The 25,388-nt window shown below is 35.2% G+C and overlaps 1 protein-coding gene across 1 annotated transcript; it reads left to right on the top strand.

The window, feature by feature from the left end:
* The first annotated feature begins 1,491 nt into the window (after positions 1–1,491).
* On the top strand, positions 1,492–19,379 carry LOC111024477 (Tic22-like family protein). The gene is made up of 8 exons (XM_022302172.2): positions 1,492–2,061; positions 7,374–7,468; positions 7,840–7,919; positions 12,151–12,192; positions 12,339–12,466; positions 13,157–13,337; positions 18,227–18,405; positions 18,498–19,379. The coding sequence occupies exons 1-8, from the start codon at positions 1,610–1,612 to the stop codon at positions 19,000–19,002; spliced, it is 1,662 nt and encodes a 553-aa protein (XP_022157864.1). The 5' UTR covers positions 1,492–1,609; the 3' UTR covers positions 19,003–19,379.
* The last annotated feature ends 6,009 nt before the right edge of the window (positions 19,380–25,388 follow it).

Here is a 25,388-nt window from a genome sequence, read left to right as displayed (position 1 = left end):
GGTTATATCTCTACGGAGAAAAATCCTCATTTAAAGTAAAATTTCTTAAACCACCTAATATAGTATTTCATCTTAGTCCAATTATTTTAAGTATTAAAATGTAAATATATTTTAATAAGTTCACAACATCTCAACAATAAATTTTAAAATTTCAAAATCACAAATAATTCGAAAATATATAAAATTAATGTATATATTAGTTTTTTATTATGCCCAGTTCAGCAGAAATCTAAATACAGTGGATCCCACGAGGAAAATGAACATGATTTTTTTCCCTTTTATTTTTTTGGGGTATTTGGATGGAGAAGAATAATAGAAATTTTAGGGTGGAAGCTTGTTAGATTTAATACCCTCCGCGGATATAATTTTCTAAGATTTCTTGTAATTAATTACTTAGGTGTCAGTTCTTTTGTATTAGAGTTCCTTTTATAGGTTGGTCCCTTTTATTGGGCTTGTTCTTTTGTATGGCTCTTGTATATTATTTTATTTATCCTCAATAAAAGCTTAGTTTATCTTGAATCTTTATTTACTTAAATTAATTTCAACGGTTATAACTGAAACATTCTTCTTATTTCTTATTTACTTAGTATGATAAATAGGTAGGAAGATTTAAACCTACCCCTTCGAGAAAATAAATAGATGAATGCCATTTAATGTTCAACTATACTTTGACTCTTATGTTTTAAATTTCAATTTAATTTTGATTATATTTTTAGTTTTATCCATCTAGCATAATATTCCTAGATTTTACCCTTCTCCCAACAACGAGATCGAATGGTAGTACTAAAAAAAAAATTAATACTATTGGTTTTTTATTTTGGAAACTTTTTTTTAATAGAAAAATGAAAGGTAATTTGAATGAAGATTTAATTTACTTGGTTATGGTTTGACTTAATTTTAATTTGGTAACTATAATTTATTCAAACACCATGAATCATCTATGTGGTTACCAATATCATATTGACAATTTTTTTCTTTTAGTGATAATTTACTATTTGATTAATTATGTCAGTTGACTTAATTAGAGTTTAATAAAAAATAAAACAAAATTTGTAGGTTTTTTTAATAGGATAAAACAAAATTTAGGGATGACACATAAAATTTTAACCCAACTAAATTATCAAACTAAAATTAAAGGACGAAATTAAAACTTTTAAAATTATAGGAAATAAATTGAAACTAAATCAAATGATAGAGACTAAATTAAAACTTTTAAAACCTTATCCAAACATAAAAATCAAATTTGTAATTTAATCCGATGTAAGGTAACATGTGTTAACTAAAGTAAAATTCTCCATGTATTTTAAAATGGATCTAAAAGAAGCCAACTTATGCAATATATATTTCCGACCAAAACACAGTGAGCTACCGGGGAGGGAAAAAAAAAAAAAAGGAAAAGTGTAAAACAATTTACATATTTTTCTCTAAAAAATAGTATATAGTGAGATAGATATTATAAATTGAGGGTTATTATTTGAAAGTTATTTTATTTTTATAATCCTCATCCTCTCCCACTCGCGTTCTCGAAAGTCGAAGCCAGAGTGAAAATGGTAAGATTCTAAACTATAGCATTAGCAGGTCGCATCAGAAGAAATTTTGTGAAGCTTTCATGGCCTTTCAGATTGAACCTCCCAACGACCGCCACGAACAGCTCCCAATTCAATCCATAACCCACTTCTTCCACTCAGCGACCTCCAACATCTGCTCCCTTTTCGCCAATCCCCAATCCATTCCGCCATTTTCACTGCAGCCATCCTCTTCCAGGCTATGTATTCCAGTCGCATTTCCAGCCTCTCGTAAACCCCAATTTGTCCCCCATTCAGGTTTTGAGTCCGCTCACCATGGCCATGATTCCTCGAAATCTGCGGCTGTGAAGGGTTTGCCGTCATCGGCCGAGTTTAGCTCCGGTTTTCCGTCCACGCTCAGGATTTCGGGGCTCAATTCGGATGGAAAATCTGGCGGCCCCGCCTTTGTTGGCCAGGTCTTCAGTATGTGCGACCTTTCTGGGACTGGTCTGATGGCAGTCTCGACCCACTTCGACATTCCATTCATTTCCAAGAGGTTCCCCTCTATCTCTGGTTGCTGTTAAGATTGAATCTAAATTGTTTTCTTATTTGGGTTCTTCGTGACTAGTTTAGACTGATAGTTTATCTTGCAAGAATGGATATTAAAGCTGGGTTGGAGAGTCTGTTTCTCCCCAAAAAAAAGAAGCTGGGTTGGAGAGGGTAACAATTGATTTTATTAATCGGCAGCCAATCATGGCTGTTTAGGTTTAAAATTACGGAGGTTAAGTAATATGAGATGTATGGTTCATTGTTTTAATAAACTTAGCTTTATGAATCTGTGGTTGGGAAGTCTGTTTATGTGCGTTATGTTTGAATGGTTAAAAAAATTTGAGTTTATATAACTTGTATTTGGTTCGTGGGTTTATGATCCTAAAAGTTAAGATGTAGTATAAGGGTTACGTTTCGTAAGTTTACGTTTATGCAACTTTGGTTTTTTTAGCCTGTAGGATTAGCGACTCCTAGTATGGGATAAGCAAACTCAATATCAATAGACTTGACTTCTTAATTTGGGTTGCATTACACAAAGCTAACATGTGAGCTAAACACTTCAATGAGCATTACATAGTTCACCATCCTGGTGAAACGCATCTAGATGGAGCCTCTGTTGAATGTTGTATTGTTGTTGCGATCATACTACCAGATGCGAGTTTCCACAAAAATAATTTAACTTTCTTTGATACTTAGGAAATTTACCATGCCAAATTGAGAGGCAGGGGGAGTGGTTTTCAAGCTTACTTTACAAGAGAATCAGCCCATCTTATCTACCAACCATGCCATTTGTTTGGATGGTCCTTGAAAGAAAAAGAAGAGAGCATCTAGATAAGAGAAGTCCATTTTGTTTTTCATCTCCGATAGATTCCTTCATACGCCACGATTCGATCCCACATATAGAAGCCAGAAATACAACTTTCTTGAATAGGAGAGAATTGTGGGTGGCCAAGGAAAATATATTCAGTAAAACCACTGAAATAGGGGCCTCAATTTACAAATCCTCCCAAAAACTAGTTGCAGCTTCTATTCCAATCATGTTCTTGATTCTTTATGAGAAAAGTTCCTTTAGTTTGTACCTCGTAGATAGCTTTCCAAAGTTCCTTTGAGCCTTGAGGAGTTCATGGAGAAGGATCCGAGCCAAATTTTCATGAGTAGCTTGATATTTTGCAATAATTGCCTACTTCCGTAAAGCATTATTTTAAAGATGAAATCTCTAAAGCCATTTGGCAAGAAAAGAAAGGCTCCTTTGCTTCAAATTATTGATGCAAAGCCTATTTCATTCTAATGGAGTTGGACTTTTGCCCAATTAACCAAGTACCTTCTTTTACTTTTGCCCCATTCCAAAGGAAGCCCCTAAAATGTTTATTATGGAATTAGCCACCTTCATGGGTATGTGGAAGAGAGGCGTAATAAGTGGGAAGATTTCTTAAGTTGTTTTATATTGGGGGTTGGGGATGCAACCTTCTTCTAATAGAAAATATTCCCTCCATTATTTATTATTATTTTTTTGAGAAATAGAGTTGGAGCTTTGCTCTCCTATACTCAGGGGCACCTGCGCTCGCCCCAAAAAAAAAATATCTCCTCCAATTTTAAAGCGTTTTCTCAATTCTCTCAATAATAGGGGTACTCAAAAGGAAGATAAACAGGGATTTCAATTGGGGGAAGTTCTGAGTTACAGCTTGGCTGTGAACCCTCGTGAGCAAAAAAAGAAGCCAAGTAATCATTAGAGATATCACAATTAATTCCCATTAGCACAGATTTAGAATGGGTTGATGTTGAGATTGAAAGCTTCCTCAAGGATTTTGATGACTTTGAAGGGATTTTTTAGGCATGCCTTATCAACTGTAGAGAAGAGAATAATATGATCCACAAATTGAAGTTGATTAATATTTAGAAAGTCATTCTTGAGAGAAAATCCTTTACCAAACTTAAAGGAGAATCTTGAGAAAGGAGTCTTCTTAGCCCAATTTTCCACAAGAATGAAGGGAGTGACATAATGGAAATGTATAATCCTGGAATGACGGTTCGACCCCGTCCTTGGCCTCGGGGTTCTCAGTTTGCCAATAATGATGATTAGGAGCTTATGATAGATATGTAGGTAGGCCCAAATACAATTTTTCCATCTACTTTTGAAACCTTGGCTTGAAGGATGAACTCCAAGAAATTCCAACCAACCTTGTCTAAGGCTTTTTCATGGTCGAGCTTCAAGACTAAACCTTTCCTTTTCTTTCTTTAATAAGCTTATTAACAAGACAAGTGTCTAGGATCGATCCGCCTCATGCAAGAGCTGATTGGTATTCAGAAATAGTGATTAGTGAGGGTAAGTATCTTTACTAGCCTTTCTGAGAGAACTTTGGCAATGATTTTGTTTGCAGAAGGAATAGGTCATATGTCATTCAGTGTTTTAAGCTTCCTTAGGAATGAGACATATACAAGTTTTTTTGAGCTAGCATTGATAGCTCCTTTATTAAAAAAAAAATGTTGGGACCTTGATGATGTTGATCTTGAGGATATTCTATGACTTTCTAAAGAATTTTGCTGAACCATATGATCTAGGGGACTCATTAGTACGTAGGGGTGAATAAAAGATTCCAAAAAATCGATCTGATTGACCAAAATCGACGTTGTTTCGGTTTGATAAATGGGTTGATTGGAGTTAGTTTTTCAAAATAGAAACCGACTCGTTGTCGGTTGGTTTGGTTGGATATGTTATTTACGACCGAAACCGATTGAATATGTTAAACATAATATATAAAAAATAATAATATTAATAATAATTAATACCATTAAATGTTGTTTCAAAAAAAAAAAAATCATTAAATGCGTTGCAGTTTGCTTGGTTTTCCAATGCGTTAATTTTTTTTCAAAATCTTCTTTACTCTCTCACCCCTCTCCGATCTTTTCTTCTTAGTGCTTCGTAGTTTTCATCTCTTTCCTTTCCCCATCTCATTTTCTTTCTTTTGTGAAAATCAATTTATAAAGATGAAGAGATGTAGAAGAAGTTGAGAACTTGAAACCATGGCGGCCGTTGGTGCTTCTATTCCTTTCTTCTTTCTTTCTGTCTCCCTCTTTCTTCTTTCCTTCTCTGGTTTTCTTCTCTCATATCTTCCTCTTTTTTTTATCTAGGTTCGTCTTCGTCTTCGCCTTCATCTTCTTCTCCATTATTCTCTCTCTTTTTTCCCTATTTCTCTTCCTCCGCCTCTGTTATTCTTTTCGTTTCTCGTCCCCACTTCATCTCTAAACCGACCAAAACCGACTGACTGCAGGTATAGTCGGTTGCTCGGAGTTGTAGGATCTTCAAACACCGACGAGCTCCAACCGATGAAAACTTATTTGTCGGTGGTCGTCCTCGGTTGGAGCCCAAAATTGACTTCAACTGATCGATGACCACTATTTGTACCTAAAGAGTTTATAGCTTTTAGCTTTTAAGGGTTTTCAAGAATCTGTTTCTATTCAGCCTCCTCCAACTCCAGGCTGATCTTCTCCCAGGAATCCTAACATGGTATGCAAGCTCAAGAAAGCGATTTACGGATCTATATGCTTCGATTGGCTACAACAGGCACCAAAAGCTAAGAAGGGGCCTGCTTGAAGAAATTTAGCTCTTTGCGCTTCATAGCAAATTGATGGGGGCCTCATCATGCATCTCCAGAGAGTGGCCACGACTTAAAAAAAATAGCCTCAAGATAAAGGTTGTCTAGGGTAAAGATAGGATCGTTAATGTTATGAGGAGGATTGGGAGAAGGCCGATGCCCTTTCTAGAGAGAATTTCATAGATGAATGTTTCATTTTCTGGCAGCTTTCAGTTGATGTAAGAAAGCAGTGTTTTTCTCACCCTCCAAGTGTTTGATTTTGCACATTTAGCACAAAGGACTTCTTTTGCCAAAATAGAGGGAAGCGGTTGATTATTCCATGATTTGAGCACATTTTTAAGCCCTTTGACTTCTATTGTAGAACCATGTCTTGGCGAACCAAGAAGGGTGTTGTTTTTTCACCAATTTTCCATCAAAAGAGAGTAACCTGGATGCATAAGCCACATGTTTCCAAATCTAGAGGGGGGAGGATCCCGTTAAAGCTCACCTAACTCAAAGAACAGGAAAGTGGTTTGTTGTTATTCTGGCCAATCTTTTTTTTTTTGGCAATTTGAAATTTGACCTGTACTGTGGTAAGAAAAATTTATTAATGGGGAAAGAAGGCCGACCATTTTATCATCTCTAGAGGGGACCAAGTGTTTGCTTTTACTTCCATTTACTTCAAGTTTGGCAATCTCAGCTACGTAGTCTAAGCTTTTATTCTCCTTGAAGAACTTGTGGGTGAGGGGCTTTGAAGCAACCTTCCAACCAAACGAGGGAGTCCTAGTGAAGTGAGAAGGAAGAGTAGGAAGGAAGAGTTGTTTCTTTTATGTTCTACCATCCTAGCTCTACTTCCTCTAAATTTTTTGTCTACTTATCTGGAGAAAAGCTTTTTCCATTGTAACTTAATGTTGACTGTAATCACAACTCTTGTAGGTCAGTGTAGTGGATAAGGGTTGATAAAAAGGATTGGAAAGAGAAATAGGGGATGATCAAAGGAGAGAGGAGAGGTCAGGAAAGGGTAGGGAAGGCAAGGAGAGGGAGGGGAGTGAGGTTACAGGGGGAGAGAGAGGCAGGAGAGAGCATTGAAAGGAATGGTTAGTTTATGGCCATTATTAGGATGAAAAGTAAAACTTTAACAGAATAATGCCATTAAGGCCTTATCATGGGAACGTTGGATGGGAAAACTATGAGGACATCTAGTAATATATAAAGATCTAAATGGTCGTTGAATTCTTTGTGATTTTTTAGGCTCTTTATGGCGCACTGTCCATAGAGGTTTTTGAAGGTACACCTTTTTTCTTCTTTTTCTTTTTGGGTTGATTAAAACTCCTCCTGTAAAACTTGTTGGGCTATTATGTTTCCAACTTGTCTTTTCTTTTTTGTATTGATTTTCCACTTATATAATTTATATTTTATCTATAAGAAAAATAATTACCATCAATCTGGGGTGGCACGTTGGTTTAATCTTCTGTATGACTTAAACTGGTTGTTTTTATAAGTTACAACATATACCAATTCAATATCTGTTATGATGATGACAGTACTTGTACTTGTAATACCTGCTAGGCTGATGAAATTTTGAGAAACACAGTGTTGATTTGATTTTTTAGTTTTGCTTAAATTATTTTTAGTTATTGAAACTGAAAGAAAATGAATTTGCCGTCTTGCTATTAATTATAACTGCTGTTCTAAGTAAATAACCCTTCCAAGTGCCATCTCTTATTTGTTGATTCCATTCTTTTAGAACCCCTGAGTGGCTTAAGAAGATGTTCTCAACCATTACTAAGAGTGAGAGAAATGGCCCCATATTCCGCTTCTTTACTGATTTGGGCGATGCAGGTATCAATTCGTTAAATTTTTATGTTGATGCTACTATTTATCTTCATTTCTTTTGCAGTGCTTATGTGACTTATATACTTCTGGACTTCCAAATGCATTTTGAACAAACTACATTGAAGAATATGAAATTTTCAAACCAGCATTACCTTGTTTCTAATGTAAGCAACTTATCTTGACATTTATCAAAAACATTTCAAATCATTGAAATTTCATGGGCTATTCTGTTTTTTGAAGGTGGTGTTACCAGAATGGCAGACCAGTTTGTATTGGAGCATCCCTGTCGCATTTTGTCTTTAGTTTGCATCTTTAAGTTTATCAACTAACTTCAGCCATTATGCATTATACCCTGACCCCAACTATTTGCTTCTTAGTTACATACGTTAAGCGGTTGAATATTCCAAGTGCTGTGGTGGGTGCATGCCGTCTTGATTTAGCATACGAGCATTTCAAGGTACTAAATTTAATATTGGTGGCCCAATATTTATTTATTGGTTGCATTGTCAACTTTGGAATTTTAGATGTACTAAGGTTCCTTTTCCTTTTATCCCCTGCTTACGGAGCTTCACTTATCACCCTCTTTTATTATATTCCATTTACTTGTATATTTCTTTTGGAAAATATATATTATATTTTTTAGTTTTTTAATAGTTTTATTATGGTGTCAGGTGTGTAAGTACATTTGATTCATCAATGAAATTGTTTTTTGTTAGATATCCATAAATGAATTAAATTTACCCAACCCAAAAACTGCTTTTGGGTTTAGTGGTGGTTTATTCATTTTTAACATGGTATCAGAGCAGGAGGTCCTGTGTTCGAACCCCTGCATGTTTCCTCCTCATTTATTATGATTTCCACTTGTTAGGTGTTGCAATTTTCCAAGCCCACAAGTGAGGGGGAGTGTTAGATATCCATAAATGAATTAAATTTACCCAACCCATCAGCTTAAGCTTTTGGGTTGAGTGGTGGTTTTTCATCATTAACATGGGGATTAGTCTCACTTTTGGTATTAAAAGGAAGAAAATAGCCCCCAGGCGATACAAAGCTTACCCACCTATTCGAGAGGGTGGGTATTCTCTCCCTTACTACCTTTCAGCACTCAAAACTAGACTGATCCTCCTCACTCGCTACACATTCCTTTTCTACTGCTCACTGCCCTATTACAAGACTGGGCCCCACTCCCATACCGTTATCCCTTTTATTCGCTCACATCATTCTTTTGTCCCCAGTACAATTCCCCTTCTACCCTTCCTAGGATAAGTCTTCACAATGGGTGGCCTAACAGTTTCACTTAATGGTGTGGTGGTTATAGGGTAGAGGTGAGGATTATTTGGAAATTTAAGCCATATGGCATGGTTCAAAAACTGTCCAATTTGGCCTAATCATATTTGTCTCTAACATGTGACTAATGGGGAACACGATACAATAGGAATAAAATTCTTTTATTAAAAAAATAGAGTGATTGAAGCTGGCTTTGACTATATCCACCTGATTCGGACTAATATTGACTCAGGATTTATCGGTCATGACTCAAGATCACTCACTTTGTATCGTGATTTTCAATTAGATGATTGGTAATTAATAATAATTACAACATGTTGCTATCTCAAATTCAATGATAGAAGTTTTTCGGTGTTCTTACTCAGACCATTTGTCTTATGTGAACTTAACAACTTATGTAGTGTTTAACTTTTATTTGTTAGTATCGTCTTTTCACTAATTTTGTGATACAATCTTAATTTACATATATATTCTTTTTAATATTCGGATTTGGCCAAGTTCCATTGCTCTTTTTGGTGTTCTATATCTAATGCTTTTTTTTAACTATACCTTTCCTCCTCCTCTTCTTTTTTCCTTTGTCTTTTGGGTGTGTGTGTAGATAATACAAGCTGAGTTGGGGTAGTTTTTTGTCAACTCCCATGGAGGTGGATAGTTAGGTTGTATTTTGTTAAACTTTTCATCAACAATGAGAAGTAAATTTCTATCTCAAAAGAATAAAAAAGAAAAAAAAAAACTTCATTGATGATTGAGCAAAAATTATGCCTGACATTATGGGAAGGTGGGGCCCATCCCCAGAAAAATAATTTTTTTTTTTCAGTGAAATGTATTATTAAGTTCTGAAATAAAGCTAAGAAAGTTCAAAAGAGATGCCCCAACTTTAGCCTTTTTTTTTTTTTTTTTTTTTTTGATAAGAAACCTGTATATTAAGCAAGAGGAAAGGAAACAACCTAAGGGCTGGGTAGAGAGAATCCCACCCAAAAGTGCTATACAAGTTTAAAAATATAGAAAAATTGTAGTTACAAAAAAATTTATTGTAATTGAGGCACCAGAAATAGTGTGCTGTACACTCTTTAAAAAAGTATCAAAAGTAGAGACCTTATCTTAAAAAATACGACGATTTCTTTCCCCGCATAAGGCCACAAAAGAGCCCTCATAGCACAATTCTAAATAAACCTGACTTTTCTAGGTAAAAACCAGCCCGTTAGCAGTTCATGAGCCACCCATCAATCTGCTTAGGAAAACAAGCATAAGTGCCAAAGGTATCGACTATCGAGCATAAAAGACCAACTCCAAGCAGCAAACGGATAGTGGATGAAAAGGTGGTCAATGGACTAGTTAACTCATGAGGAAAAGGCTGCAGACTGAAGGAGAGAGAGCCAAGTTTCTGCACTCCTCTGGAGAATCTCAAGAGTGTTTAAACTTCTATAGGCCAAAGACCAAAGAATTGACTTTATTTGGACTTTTAAATTTCCAAATGGAGGTAATGAGAGGGGACTTCAATAAAGGGGTGCACTCCACCAGCCTCAGATAAGTAGGAAACACCTTTTCCTTTTCTAGTAACCACAATGCCTTATCCCTTCTCCAAGCCGCACAACATCCAAAATATGAATGAAGTCCATCCAACTGTCAACTTCCCCCTTTGCTTCCTCGTTCCAACAATCAGCAACAGTCGCATTCTACTTTGTGGAGAGACTAAAGATGTTCGGAAAGGTGTCACGTGGGGTGCTGTATCCTATCGATTTATCATTCCAAAAACTAATTCTCTCCCCATTTTGAGCCTTAAACATCAAGAATCTATGGAAAAAGTACTATTTTTTGCTATATCGAACCAAGGTCTCCCGTTAGCCTTGCCTTTGGGGGAGAGTAGACCAATCATATAGATTTTCTCCATAGATATTAGCTATCACCCTCCTCCCTAGAGCATTGGTCTCCTGCGTAAATCTCCACAACCACTTAAGGAGGCTGTTTTTTTTTTGTTGTAAGGCTCCGATTCCAAGTCCCCCGTACTGTAAAGGGAGGGAGGTTCACTAAGTTATTACAATGGCCTTTATGAAGCCCCCATTCCAGAAGAAATTTCTTGTCAGCTTTCTATCTCTTTGATAACTCCAAGCAGAGCTTGGAGAATTGAGAAATAATAAAGGGTGAGACTTTAATAACTGATTGTGACAACGTTAGACTGTCACCCTTTGAAAGGGTTAAATTCCTCAATTTATCTATCTTTTTCTGAACTTCATCCACCAAAGGCTCCCAGAAAGAGATTCTTCTATGATTACCTCCCAGCAAGATTCCCAAATAGGAAAATGGTAGACTCTCTGCCTTACATCCTAGTTCATAAACGTTGGACCTTGAAGTATTCATATGTGTTTATGCCTATAAGCACAGTTTTTCCAAGATTTAGGGAAAGACTTGAGGGTAAAAGAAAGATATTTATCACCAACCACCAATTTGAGAGGACACCTTTCTGATCCGGACTGAAGATTATCGTATTGTCTGCATATTGCAAATGAGAAGTTTCTACCCGTCTTATGCTGATCGAAAAACCCTTGATTAATCTCCTTTAACAGCATAAATGGAGCATCCTACTAAAAGAGTCACCGATTAGGGTAAAGAGGAAAGGGGATAACAGGTCGCCTGTTCTTAAACCTCGGTTTGCTACGAATTTCCCCTGAGGCCGGCCATTGATCAGAACCGAGAAATTAGTAGAGGACAAGCAGCCTTTCTCCATCTTTGGCCAAAGCCTCAACTTTATTCTTCAACTGGAAAAAAAAAAATCTTCAACTGAACTGGTGTTTATTATGTCTTAAAACTGAAGAAACTGTTGGAAATTTGTTTTTCACTGCTGTTACAAAGAAAATGTTGGGAATTTTTGTTGGAACAATTTCATATATCATGGGCTATGGGACAAACAGGAATTCTCTTATTCAATTTATGTGTGACCTTAAATAGAGAAGGAAAATTTTGTGGGTAAATGTAGTTATTCTTATTGGATATTTGGATGGAATAGAACTCTAGAATATTTAACAAGAAAAGGTGGGAGGAATGACCTTACTTGAAAAAAAATCTTGTTCAATAGGCTGTACGTATGTGCCTTGAGGTCTAAGTAAAAAGGTGGGAGGAATTGGCTGATTTGGCCAAGATTCATATTTTTTCTGGGTGTTTTTTGTCTAACTCTTTGTGTAATTATTCTACTTTTGGAAAAAAGAATACATTCTGTCTGAAAATAAATGTTATCAGTTCATTTTGGCATTTTCATGAGATTATCCATAAGAGGTTGTAGTACATTATACAAACATGTTTGGTTTTCGAACTGATACATGGTTGTACTATAATTTCCAAAATCTGCTGAAGATCTGTTGGTTGTCTTCCATGATCTAACTTCTAATGTCTTGACTTGAACCATGCAGGAAAAACCTCATTTATTTCAATTCATTCCGAGTGAGAAGCAAGTATGAATTTTCTTATCTGAAGCTAGAAACACTTCCATCAATACAGAAAACATAAAAAATATTACAAGTATGCTAGAGAATACCCCCAGCTAGAACGTTGTGACAATTACTTTTGCCCTTTGCCCTTGAATGCTTCTCCAATGTAGGTTAAAGCAGCAAACAAGCTTCTTAAAGGGCTACCTCAAAATGGTGGAAGCAAAAGGATTGATGGTGTTCCTGTGTTCAGTGCCCAAAACTTGGATATTGCAATAGCAACCACTGATGGGATAAAGTGGTATGTCATTTTCTTATGTCAAAAGTTACTATGCTGTTCTAGGGCTGTACTTATGCCCTTTTGTATTCTTTCATTCTTCTTCTTGAAAGTGACTTTTCACCAAAAAGGAAAAAAAAAATTGTACCCTTACCTTAGATAAAAAAAAAAAAAATAGTTAAAAGAAGAGAAACTTAGTATTTACTAATTACCCTAGAGAGTATGTTGGTAAGACAATGTTAAATTTCAAGAGATGGGTTGGAAAAGCTAGTTTAGTTAGAACACAATACGGAGAAGCATGAATGAAAGAAAAAAAACCTCCCAAAGGAATAACCCTTTCACGGCAAGATAATTTGCATCTTTAGAAAAATATATCCATCTTATTTACAATTTGTAAAAAAGCACAGATATTTGTTATCTTATTAGTTTATAACCAACAAAACCCCCTTATGTAGGAACAATTTGCTCTATTCTTTCCTTTTTCTTTGGCCCTTCTCTGTTTTTTTAGTTGCCAATTAGGTCCATTTAGTAGGTTGATTTATTATTTGAAATTACTTGAATTTGGAATTAGAAGCTCAAGAGGATTCCGTTTGCACCATTTTTCGCCCTTTGATCATTTTTCTTTTCATGTTCTATGATGTTATTACATCTTGTTTCCTTATCAAAGTTTTTCTTTGCATATTTTATCTTCAGTATTTTCATTTTGTTATTCAGGTACACTCCTTATTTTTTTGATAAAAATATGCTCGATAATATTCTTGAAGAATCTGTTGATCAGCATTTTCATGCTTTAATCCAAACTCGGCGTTTGCAGCGCCGAAGGGAGATAGTTGATGATAATGCAGCCGCAGAAGTTCTTGAAGAGATTGGCGATAGTTTGTTGGAGCCCCCAGAGGTTTGATATTTAATAGTCTATTAATATTAATATTGAACAGTTTATAGTGAGGAGGTACTAGGTATTTTATTAATATTTCAATGCCCAGGATCTCAATGATTTCGCTAATTTCTTGAGTGCTAACGGAAACTAGCTTCTTATCTTACAATGTGTGGTAATCAGAAACTTATGGAATATGATAGGAACCAATTTCAATCTCATGCAAGAAAATAAGACTGAAATTGTATTATAATATCACCTTTATTCTGTCCCAAAAGTTATTTTGTCTTTTTGAATAAGAACACGTTAAAAAAGGAAGTTTGGGATGGGGCTCCCTGTCCTTTCCTTCTCCTTGATCAGCCACCTTCATTCTTCCTTTCTCCCTCCCTCTAGTGCACCAGGGTTCCTTTTTGTAGCTACAGAACTGTTGAACATGACTTCTCACTGCCCTACCCACTCTGTTTTGATTGGTAGGAAGCATTAGACTTTTGAAGTGGATGAAAGATTAAGAGGCTCAAGAATAAAGATCATAGAAATGACAAAGGACCATGCTTTTTTCATATATATCCACTGGTCTTCCCTTTCTTGGGTTGCTGATGAATTTCGAAGTGGATAAGAGATTAAGAGGCTCAAGAATAAAGATCATAGAAACGACAAAGGACCGTACTTTTTTCATATCTATCCACTGTTCTTCCCTTTCTTGGATTGCTGATGTTTTCTCCACCCTCCTCATGGTTCCTCTGGATCAGAAAATCTTTAAGAAAACTCGTATTGATGACCATACCCTTTGGGTTGAGAAATATTTCAATAGGAAAGGAAATCTGGCTAAGATTACAAAGTTGGATACCAACGGAGGCATCAACAAAATACTATAATGAGCCTCCAGCCCCAAAGAAAAACCTCATTAATGCCACACCTATCTTATCCTACAAGGAGATTTCAAAAAATTATCGTCAAAAGGTCCAAAGTTCTAGCATTGCTCCCTCCACACTACAGCCTTCTTTGACCTTTACTCATGCCTCTACAGAGGCTCAACTAATCCATTGTTGTCCCTAGAAAATGTTTTCATGATGATTGGCATAGGGTCATGATGACTCTTCTGGAACATATTAGCATTTTGCTTCCTCAACCCTCTCTAACCTGTTAGAGCTCTCCTTTGATGCGAAAATGAAGAACAAGCTAGGGTCCTATGCTCCATCCTGTGTTGGTACAAGGTGGGGCCTTTATTTTGAATATTTAGACAATGCAGCTACGAACCTCTCTTTTAAATCGAGTTGTTCCATCCTATGGTAAATGGATAAAAATTCTCTTTTTTTTTTAGATAAGAAACCTGTATATTCCATGAGGAAAACAAAAAGGAACAACTTAAGGGGCTAGGGTAGAGGAAACCCCACCCAAAAGGACTACACAATCACTTTCCAATTGTTCAAAGCCAAGGTTGTAGTTACAAAAGAATTTGCTATAGTTGATGCACCACCAAGAGGCAGTGTGCTGTACATTTCTACGAAAAATCTCAAAAGAGGAAGACTTATCTTCAAAGACTCGAAGATTTCGTTCCAACCAAAGATGCCAAAGGAGAGCTCTCGAAGCACACCTCCACAAAAACCTTGCTTTTTTAGGGAGACTCCAACCATGAAGAACCTCTATTAGCCAGTCATCTATACGACTTGGTAAACAAATTGACATACCAAAAATATCCATAAGAAAAAGCCAACCCCGAGCCGCGAACGAGCAGTGAAATGAACATATGGTCAATTGACTTGGTGTTGGCCATACATAAGCTACAAACAGAGGGGGATAACACCCAGTTTGTGCACTTATTTTGGAGCTTTTCATGGGTGTTCAAGCTTCTGTGTGCTAGAGACCATAAGAAAACCTTCACTTTTCTTGGTGAAGAAAATTTCCAGATTGCTTAAATAAGAGCAGACTTCAAAAAGGAGGTGCAATCCACCATTTTCATACAGGCTGACCTAGTCAAAAGCATTCCCCCTTTACCTATAGACCATCCCACCCAATTCTCCCCTTCCCCTGGACGCACCACATCAATAGCTTGAATTAGACTTATCCAACTTTCGATATCCAACTTTCGATTTCCCAGTCAAAGAGGCCCCTTCTGAATCCCAAGTCCCAATCATTCTCTGCACTATTCCAGCACTCTGCCACCGTGGCCCCTTTCTTTGTGGAGATATTAAACAAGTTCTAGAAAGAGTTTTGGAGATCATTTTGTCCTAGCCATTTATCCGACCAGAACTTGATACGATTCCCTTTTCGCACTTTGAAGTCAAGGAATTTAGAAAAAAAACTGCTATTCTTCATTATATCAAACCAAGGCCTCCCTTTTGCTTTACCTTTGGGAGGAAGAGTAGCCCAACCGTGTCCTTCCCCGTAAATACTCACAATAACCTTTCTCCATAAAGCATTCGACTCCTGAGTGAATCTCCACAACCATTTAAGAAGCAGGCTATTGTTCTTCTGTTGCAAAGCTCTTATCCCAAGACCACCGTACTGCATAGGGAGTACTGTCTTTCCCCAATTAATTAGGTGGCTGCACGAGCCTTTTGAAGTTCTTCCATTCCAGAAGAAATTCCTAGTCAACTGCTCAATGTCTTTTATAACCCTCGCGGGGGCTTTTAGGACAGAGAAGAAGTAAAAGGGAAGGCTAGTAATGACCGATTGAGCAAGCGTTAGCCGACCACCTTTAGAAAAAGTAAGATTCCGCCACTTATCAATCTTTTGCCTTACTTTGTCAATTATCGGAGCCCAGAAGGATTTCTTCTTGTAATTACCTCCCAAGGGTATACCAAGGTAGGAGAAGGGAAGCTGTTCCACTTTGCATCCAAGGACTGCAGCCTTAGCTTGCAACTGATTCTCTACCACATTAATTCCAATGAGAGTTGTTTTTCCCAGATTCAGCGAAAGACCTGAAGCTTCAGTAAATGGATAAAAATTCGGAACCTCCCTTCAGATAGACGAGAAGATGAGACCTTCAAGTTGATTGGAGATTATTGTGGAAGCTTTTGCGACATTGCTGAAAAGACCCTCTTGCGTCTTGACTTAATGGAAGCTACCATCAAAGTCGAGGAAAGTATGACTGAGTTTGTTCATGTGGTTATCTTTTCTAAAGGCTGGACTTTCATTGAGAAGAATGAAATAATACAAAAGGACATTAAAAAAAACAGCCCTACAAAACGGAGCCAAACTAAAAAATGAGCTCCTCCAATCTAGTAAGATCATGTAATTACAAATGCTTTGGACACCAAAACCCAAAGGAAACATGAAATGAAGCCAGAGTTCAAATATCCTCCCATGAACTTTAAATCCCTCTAAAAATCTTGTTATTTCTCTCGGTCCACAAGTCCTAGAACAGCTAAGAAACCTGCTTGCTGAAGAAATTGACCCGACCCCTATCACGAAATAGAGGGTAGTGAAGAACCTCCTCCAACATCAAACTACTCTCTTTGGCACGCAGAAGGCGAACCCAAAAGCATGAAGCAAACAATCTCTGACAGATGAAGGAAACTAGCAAGATCAAAGGAGATGATCAAAATCCTCATCGGCGCCCAACAAAGAATGCAACACTAGGGCCTGCTCAAAGCAGAACCTGCCATGTAAACCTGCTAGGCAAAAAATATAATAGTCTTTGGAATCTAAACCTTCCATAGCGAAGAGAAAATAGAGCAGCAAGAGGGATGGGGTCAACGTCAACCAGAAGAAGAATTGTAAAAAAATCTTTCTAGAAGATTGAGGGACTGAAGACGATAATACCTCCGTCCCGGATTAACAACAAAGTCCCCATTAAGACGAATAAGGACACGAAATTGCCCATCTCCCTATCAGACAAAGGATGATGAAAATCAAGAAACAAGGAAGAGTTGTTACCTAGCGAAGGCAAAACTAAAGCCACCGAACGACGCCTCATGTAAGAGAGGTAGTAAAGGCAAGGGAACAGAAGGGACGATCCCCAAGCCACCTATCCTCCCGAAAATATCATTCCCATCCCCATTCAACAATGAACAAATTGAGAAAAACAAGGAATCCTGAAGATGTCTATCAACAGATTCCTAGAAGTACCTTTAGAATACCCCCGACCACCCATTGAAAGGGATGCGGACTGTACTTGCTTGCTATTATCCTATCCCGCAAAGAATTGGCCTCGTGGAAACAAAGGCTTCAGCAGTCTCAAGTTGCCAATTCCTAACCCCCTATATGAAGGCTTACTCACCAACTCCCACTTGACTAGATGAGCCCCTTTCCTTTCATCGACCTCTTTCCAAAGAAAGTCCCACATAATTTTCTCCAACATTGTGCTAATGGACATAGGAATCCTAAACAAAGAAAGGAAGTAGGTCGAAAAAGTTAATATGCTACTTCTGGGTAGTCTTAAGATAGGAGAAGAGATGAAAGTAACCAGAGAAGTCTAGGAGAGGGTTAGTAGCTAACAATTAGGAGAGAGTTCAAAATAGAAGAAGAGACGAAAGAAACCAGAGAAGTCTAGGAGAAGGTTAGTAGCTAACAGTTAGGAGAGGGTTCAAGATAGAATAAGAGATGAAAGAAACCAGAGAAGGTGAACTGGGGATGATTTAAACTTTATTTATAATTTTGTGAAGCATGTTTAAAGTTTATGTAATCATTTTGATTTTCAAAATACTTTCATCTTAAATCGAGTTAGCTACTATTACAAAGATGGTGTAAAGTGTAATATACTCGTTTACTAGGTTAATATTCCTTTTTTTTTTCCTTTTACCTTTTGAAGTTAGCAGAGGCTTTTTGTAACTTGTGTGGACCCTTAGTGGGGATAATGTTATCCCCCACTTTTATACTTTTTCTGTTCTTGAAGAATATTATCATAGGATTGATTTTTGATATCCGTTCACCATACATATGTCGTCTTACATATTTTTCCCTAGTAGGTTCAAGAAGTGATGGATGAGATGGGCAATCCTGGAATACCCTTGAGTGTCATATCTAAGGTTGCTGAAATGCAGCTTCTTTACACTGTTGATAAAGTAATTCTTGGAAATAGGTGGTTGCGTAAAGCAGTTGGTATTCAGCCGAAATTCCCCTACATGGTTGACTCATTTGAGAGAAGGTATGTGTTCAGAATCTTCGGATTATCCAAATTTGTTCATCACACAAATACTTGGTGTATGAACTGAATGCAACTGATTTTCTCTGTTTCAGGAGTGCAGCTTCTCTCCTAAGAATCTCAGAGTCTGCTAGCAGTCTTACCGACTCTAAATCAGTAAAGGACAGTAAAGAACTTCAGTATAGTTCATCACCTCTGAACATCCAAGATAATAGGGAAGCCAGTCAAGCACCTAAACAGCATTCGTTCAATCCTTTTCAAAATTGGTTCAGTCATCTGTGGTCAAAACAAAAACAAAGAAACGATGTTCCTCGGGAACCTATGAAGCAAAATGTGCAGCCAAGTCCTTTTCTCCCCAAAATAACAATGGTAGGTATCTCTACTGGTGAATCAGGGAACATGAGTAAAGCCAATTTAAAAAAGACCATGGAAGATTTGACTAGAGAACTAGAGCATATAGATCAGGGAAATGCTGCTTGTCATACTGGATACGAGTTCAACGATGAAGAAAGGGACCCATTATTTGTTGCAAATGTCAGTCATTTCTGTTCTGGCTTGGCAAAGGCAGGTTCAGCACGGTGGGTTCGGGGAAATGATTAAGGATATTTCTATAAGGATGTGTCTGAATAGATTTTTAAACAACTCCAGTTTTCCCAGATCTGAAGAGTGGTGTGAAGTTACAACATAATTACTTCCACTGGGGTTTTGTTTTTTACATTTTCCAATTGTAAAATCACAAACTTACATTTCATATGCGCCTATTTGGGGCCGTGTACCATAGTTGCTTAGATGGTTTTAAAATGGTGTATTATGTTGTATCATCAGAATGGAAAGTGAAGAGGTAGAAGGAAGAAATCCCTCTTGTTATTTTTTTCAGACAATTTTGAGCAATAAGCGAAAAGGGTTTTGATGAAACTTTCAAGTATGTGTAGCTGTATGCACAAATATAAATATACACTTTCCCCAGATTAACTCAAGTATTGCCTTTCATGATCTTGTGTAAGCTAGAGGATCAGTTATCTATGTTTACTTCGGTCTCTGACGGGCCAAATTGATTTTGGATCAACAATCATATCAGAAGCAAGCTCGGAGAGAGAGAGAGGCTGCTGCTTCTGCCTGTAAGTATCACAAATCTATGTTTTTTGCTTACTCTTCTCTGTGCTCCAATTTTCATGCTTTTGGAATTGCAATGATTGTTTTAGCTCAATTTCAGTGGTCTGTCTATTCATGTGGAGCTGGAACTGTTCTGTTAGCTTCATAACAAGATGGATCTGAAAGAATCTCTGTTAAAGAATAGATATTGCTTCCTTTTTATGACCAAGTATTTACTGAAATTGCTATGTCCATGAGTTATGATGTCCTTTTTCCAGTTTTGGTTACAAATTGACGGTGTTGGATACATCAACTAAGGAGAAGTTGCCATATTAAGATGAGAGCGGCTGTGAGACCAGCAAAAGCAAAGCAATGATAGCTCAAAAAATGAGACATTGGGATTGGTAGTGGGTGTGCTTTGTTGTTTTGTTTGTGGTTTTAATGCCATTCATGTCCTCTTCCATAGTGTTTTGCACTTTCTTCCGCATTATGAAGTGGCAATAAAGACACAGAGACCCTCAAAAGGATATTGCTATCACTGTATTGAAGCTTCTGGGGTGTTTTTTTAATGGAATTATGTCATGGATTCGTTAGAAATAGTTAAGCTTGGTTTTGTGTCGATTTAGTCATTGTAGTTCAAAAAGTTTATAACAAGTTGTTTGAACTGTAAGAATTATGTTGGTTTAATTTCTATACTTTAAAAAAGTTTCTAACAGGTGCTTAAACTTTTAATCTTTAATCTTTAGTTCCTATACTTCACAAAAGTTTCGAATAGGTCATTTAACTTGAACTTTTAATTTTATGTCTAGTAGATTCTTGCCGTTAATTTGTATAATGGTTACATGACATGTTAATTGAGTATTATTTAAGGATCATCCAGTTTTGGACTTACTTCAAATGATGTAGAATAGAAGTTTTCAGTAGGGATAGGGACTAATTAAATTTTTGGATTGAAAATTTTAAGGCTTGTTAAAAACTTTTTTAAACTACCAGGATTGAATAGACAACTACAAAAATGTGGGACCTTGTAGAACTTTTTAATGTTAAAGATTAAATAGACACTCCTAAAAGTTTACAGACAAAATCATAAAGTTAAATTTATTTTTAAAATTTCTTCTCCTCTATCATGTCATTTCCTATCCCTAAAGTGGTGAAAAATTGGATCTTAAAGTGCATATTTGTAATTTCTATCCATGCCTCTCCATGCATTAATCTTCTCTACTTTCTCCTTAATTTTCTCCACATCATCACTAACACCCTGAAATTTCCTTAAATCCAAATATCTGTCCTCATTGGTAATTTTCTTTCTTTTAAAAAAAATATTAGATGGGTAGCTTAATTTTTAAAAAATATTTACTAATATGTACAATCATATTGTTTTTTTCAAAGGAAAGTTATAAATGATTTGTAGTCAATACGCTTTGATTTTGCGTGATAATTATTGATTCACAAAAATTAATAAATAATCTAGATGTTGATTAATCATATTTATAAAAATTACTGATTAATCTGCCCATTGATAATTTTAACTCTAATTCTCGTGTTTAGTTTTATATATAATTAATAATTACTTTTTTTGGTTGCTATTTTAGTAATATTTTATTTAAATTAGGGAGATTTTAAAAAAGTATCACTTTATATGCACATATCTTTTGAAGGAAAAAAAACTTTTATGAATAAGTTAATTAAAAGATAAGTTATATAGAAATTATAGAAACAGCATACATTAACAAAAAATGCAATGAAGCGATAGTTGCAATTAACAACATCATCATGCAAAACTTCACTTAAAAAAAAAAAAAAAAACTACAACCTTCAAAAATACAATAATATTTGTATAACAACTTGGGTAAAACAAATATATATATGCATAGTAAAACAAATTGATTATAAAAAAAAACAAATAATAAATAGATTGTTAATTAATCATTAGATAGAGTAGTTATTTTCTTACAATAAATATATATGCAATAATTAGGAAAAGAGAGGGTTAGAGAAAACTATTGTCAATATTTATAAAGTGATAAGCTATAGCTATTTCAATAAGTGTAGTACGTAGTAGATCTTCATTTAAATAGGTAGCATGCACTCATGGAAAGATCCTTGAAATTAAGAGGAGGATTAAATGTTAAGAGCATAAAAAAAGTGGCCAAGTGTGTTGATTATCCTAAAATGTGATATAGTGTGTGTAGACACCGTATTTGGTCCGGCTTTATTTTAGTTTTAGTTTTAATTATTTAATTTTTATTTTATTAAATACTATAGGATTACTTTATTATTGGTTATAAGCTAAAGTTTAAATTAAATTTAAAAAAATAAATTTTGTTTTAAAGAATTTGATTTAATATTAAAATAAAAGAAATAAAAAGATTTGATTTGATTTATATAATTTTGTTTTAAATAAATTTAGATTCTGTTTTGGTTAAAAATAAACATTTTGTTTTTCCTCCCGTTTTTCCTTCGTCAAAACCGAACGTTTTCCCTTCCCTCTTTTTCTCTGGTTTTTCTTGACTCACGCATGTTACTGTTATTTTTTTGGTATATTTAAAGGACACACAACACACAGAGAAGGGGAGAAAAAACAGAGAGCACACAGAAGAATGATTTGGGTAAAGAAAATTTTTTATTTTTTATTTTTTATTTTTTCCCTTAGTCTCTGAAAGCGGTTCAATAGAACCAACACACAATATGACTCTGGTGCACACCTCACGACCTCCATTGCTGCCTTGAGACATCCTCCGGTGATTGACCGACGACGATCAAGAGTCCAGCGACCCATTCTAACACGACGAACGACATCCATGGTAAAAATCTTTGCACAATACCCCTATATTTCTTTTAATAATAAAAAAGTTTATTTTTAACAAAAAAAAATAAAAATTTTCCTTTTAAAGAAAATAAACTTTTTAAAATAAGTTTTGAAAAATAATGTAGATAAATTTTTTTTTAAAGTAAAATAAAATAATTTTTAAATAAAGTAACAAAAAGTTAATTTCATTTAAATAAAAGATTTTTCATTAAAGTTTTGTAAGTTAAAAATAATAATAATAAGAGTTTTATAAACTAAATCTTTTAAAAATAAATTGGATTCTTTAAAATTTCCATTCAAAAGTTCTTAATTTTTTTATTTATTTTTAGAAAGAGAATTTCTACTGCAGAGATTTAAAAAATAGAGGAATTACAGAAAATTGTTTTTTAGGATTTGTTTTAATCTTGTAACATTTGTAATTTACAATAAGATGTTAGGAGAATGAAATCTTTTTTTAAATGATGATTATCATTTTAGAAAAGATCTTAACAATTTGTTTTAAGTAAAATTTAATATTTTTTAATTAGAAATAAAAGATTTTCTTGAAAAAATCTTTTTAATGTCAAAATACATAAAAAATTATTTTTTGTTTAAATTTAACAAAATTCGTTTTTTTTTTAGTTTAAAAATTAAATTAGAACTTTTGTTTTTGTAAAAGAGTACAATAGTTACTTCTTATGGTGTTGACATAGTGGTAAGATGTTTGGTTTTTAATATACAGATCCAAGTTCGAGTCTTTGCATGCCTCTTTTTATTGTTTTTACTAAATAATTATTTTAAATAAAAGATTTCGTTTAGAGTTTTTTCCTTTTTTTTTTAAACAAAATTTAAAAATACAAAGTTTGTATTTTCAAAAAGAACATAGATTACATCCTAAAGTGGTGGCACCTTGGTGAGATGTCTTAAGTCACGAGCTCAAGTCTCAATGTGTCTTAAAATAAATTTTTTTTTGTTATTATTTTTTTTACTAAATAATTATTTTGAAAACTCCAATGACGGGAATTGGAACCCTCCAATTTACTCGAGGTGCTTAATTTTTCTAATGGTCTTCGTGTAACTCATACATATTAATTCATATTTTATAACAAGGTGTGAATTAATATAACATGGGACATTTCGATAAATATTTTTTTTCTTGGACCAAATAAAATAATAGGATAATTTATGATAGAATGTGGTACCGTTTTCGAACGGGTGTTATAGGGTGCTAACACCTTCCCTACGCTCAGTGGACTCCCGAACCAACAATCTGTTTTCGCAGACCTTGTTTTTATTTTTAGGTGACTAATCACACCTCGTAGATGATTGGTGGCGACTCTAAACCCTTATCTCGAAAGAGACCCTTTAGGGGGATTACGTCGACCGCTCCGCGTCGCGATGACGTTGCGACAGCTTGGCAACTCCACTGGGGACATTTGAGAGTCAAGCCATTTATTTTGTCATTTATTATCCTATTGTAATATGTTTTTGGGTCCATTTTTTTTGTTTGTTTTTTTTCTTCATTTAATTGTATTATTATTTTATTTTGCATCATCATGCATCTCACACACATTCACAAGCCTCCTACCCGGGCTTTACCTTTTAGGATTAGATCGGAGACTGAGTAGTGTGACCTTCGTGGAATTGCGGTTCCCGTGCAGGTGCATAAAATTCTCCACTCAAGTCGACCATACTGCCAAAGCATATGGAAAATTTGAGGGCGATTATCCTTTAGGATGCATTAGTACATAACTTCACACCATACTCATATTGCATTTTATGTGGGTTGTTCCGTCGTTCATGGCATATTGTTTTTAATAAAAAATTAGGGTTGATTTGGAGTTTTAACCATTAGGTTTTAAATGAACCACTTAAAAAAAAAGAATAAAAAATGATTTACCTTATTTCTTCCTAACTATTTGTTTAAGCTTTGGATAGAAGTGTTGCCTTTCAAAGGGGTTATAAATGTCCCTGTTGTGGGCACATAAACACTTTCAAACTTATTTACTCACTTAGGAGTTCGGCTTTATAACCCTAGAGTTTAATTTTATGTACATATTTATGTTTCTCTCTCTTAGGGTGAATTAGAGTCTACCATTACGTTTGCATACATTTGGAATGTATTAATGATTGCATGAAGTATTTATCATATTCTTGGGGCAGTTTGTAGCATATTTAGATAATTTTTTTTTCTCCTCCAAAGAAAATAAAATTAAAAAAAAAATTTATCCTGCTCATGCATCATTCTGCATGTCCATATCATAAATTAAAACATATATATTTATCTTTTGTATGCATCATTTTACATGTCTATATCATAAATTAAAATTTATCGTTCTAATGCATCATTCGTATGTCTAAATATATATAGTAAAAAAAAAGGAAGCAATATTTTCGCAGGCATTGTTTCGCATAATTCCCCTAGTTGGTGATCCAACATTTGTATCTCATCGTCTCATGCATATCAATTTCTATCTTAAAAAATCAAAATCTGTGCATTCTCCATTACATCATAATTAACACGAACTCTTAGAAAAATAGCTCAAGAACCACATATTTACTATTCTTTATATACAAGGTACATAAAGCAACATAACATGGAAGAACTTAATGCTGAGCTAAAGAAATTTAGAGACGAAATCCATGACCGGGTCATGGAAGAATTGAATATTGAGCTAAAGAAAATAAGAGACGAGATTCAAGAACAAGTCATGGAAATTTTAAATGTCTTAAAGAATATTGTTACAGTTGGGATACTTCTCAACCTAACAATTTAGTCGAACCTCATAATAATTCACCACCTAGGTTGGACCCACCTCTTTGTCAACCAATAGAGAGCTTCCCCCAGCATAATTCATCACATGAAGCTCAGCTTTCCAAGAAAGGCCAACAAGCTCCTACAATCTGTCAGGTTGAATTCACATTCCAAGATGGACAAACATCAAAGGCCACATACTCAGAGAAGTTAAAAGGTAAAGCAAAAGAAAATGCTACCAATGAAAATGCTGAAGAAACTGCACGGAGATGGAGAGAGGCAAACGAACAACTGACAGTGCCTTTAATTGATAAAGAGCCACAAAATAAAAGCTTCATCAAAAGGAAAAAT

Source organism: Momordica charantia (genome assembly GCF_013281855.1).
Source record: "Momordica charantia cultivar OHB3-1 chromosome 6 unlocalized genomic scaffold, Mcharantia_2.0 BLBB01000006.1, whole genome shotgun sequence".
NCBI lineage: Eukaryota > Viridiplantae > Streptophyta > Magnoliopsida > Cucurbitales > Cucurbitaceae > Momordica > Momordica charantia.
The sequence above is the reverse complement of the archived record's forward strand: the minus strand, read 5'-3'. Positions and strand labels throughout refer to the sequence as shown.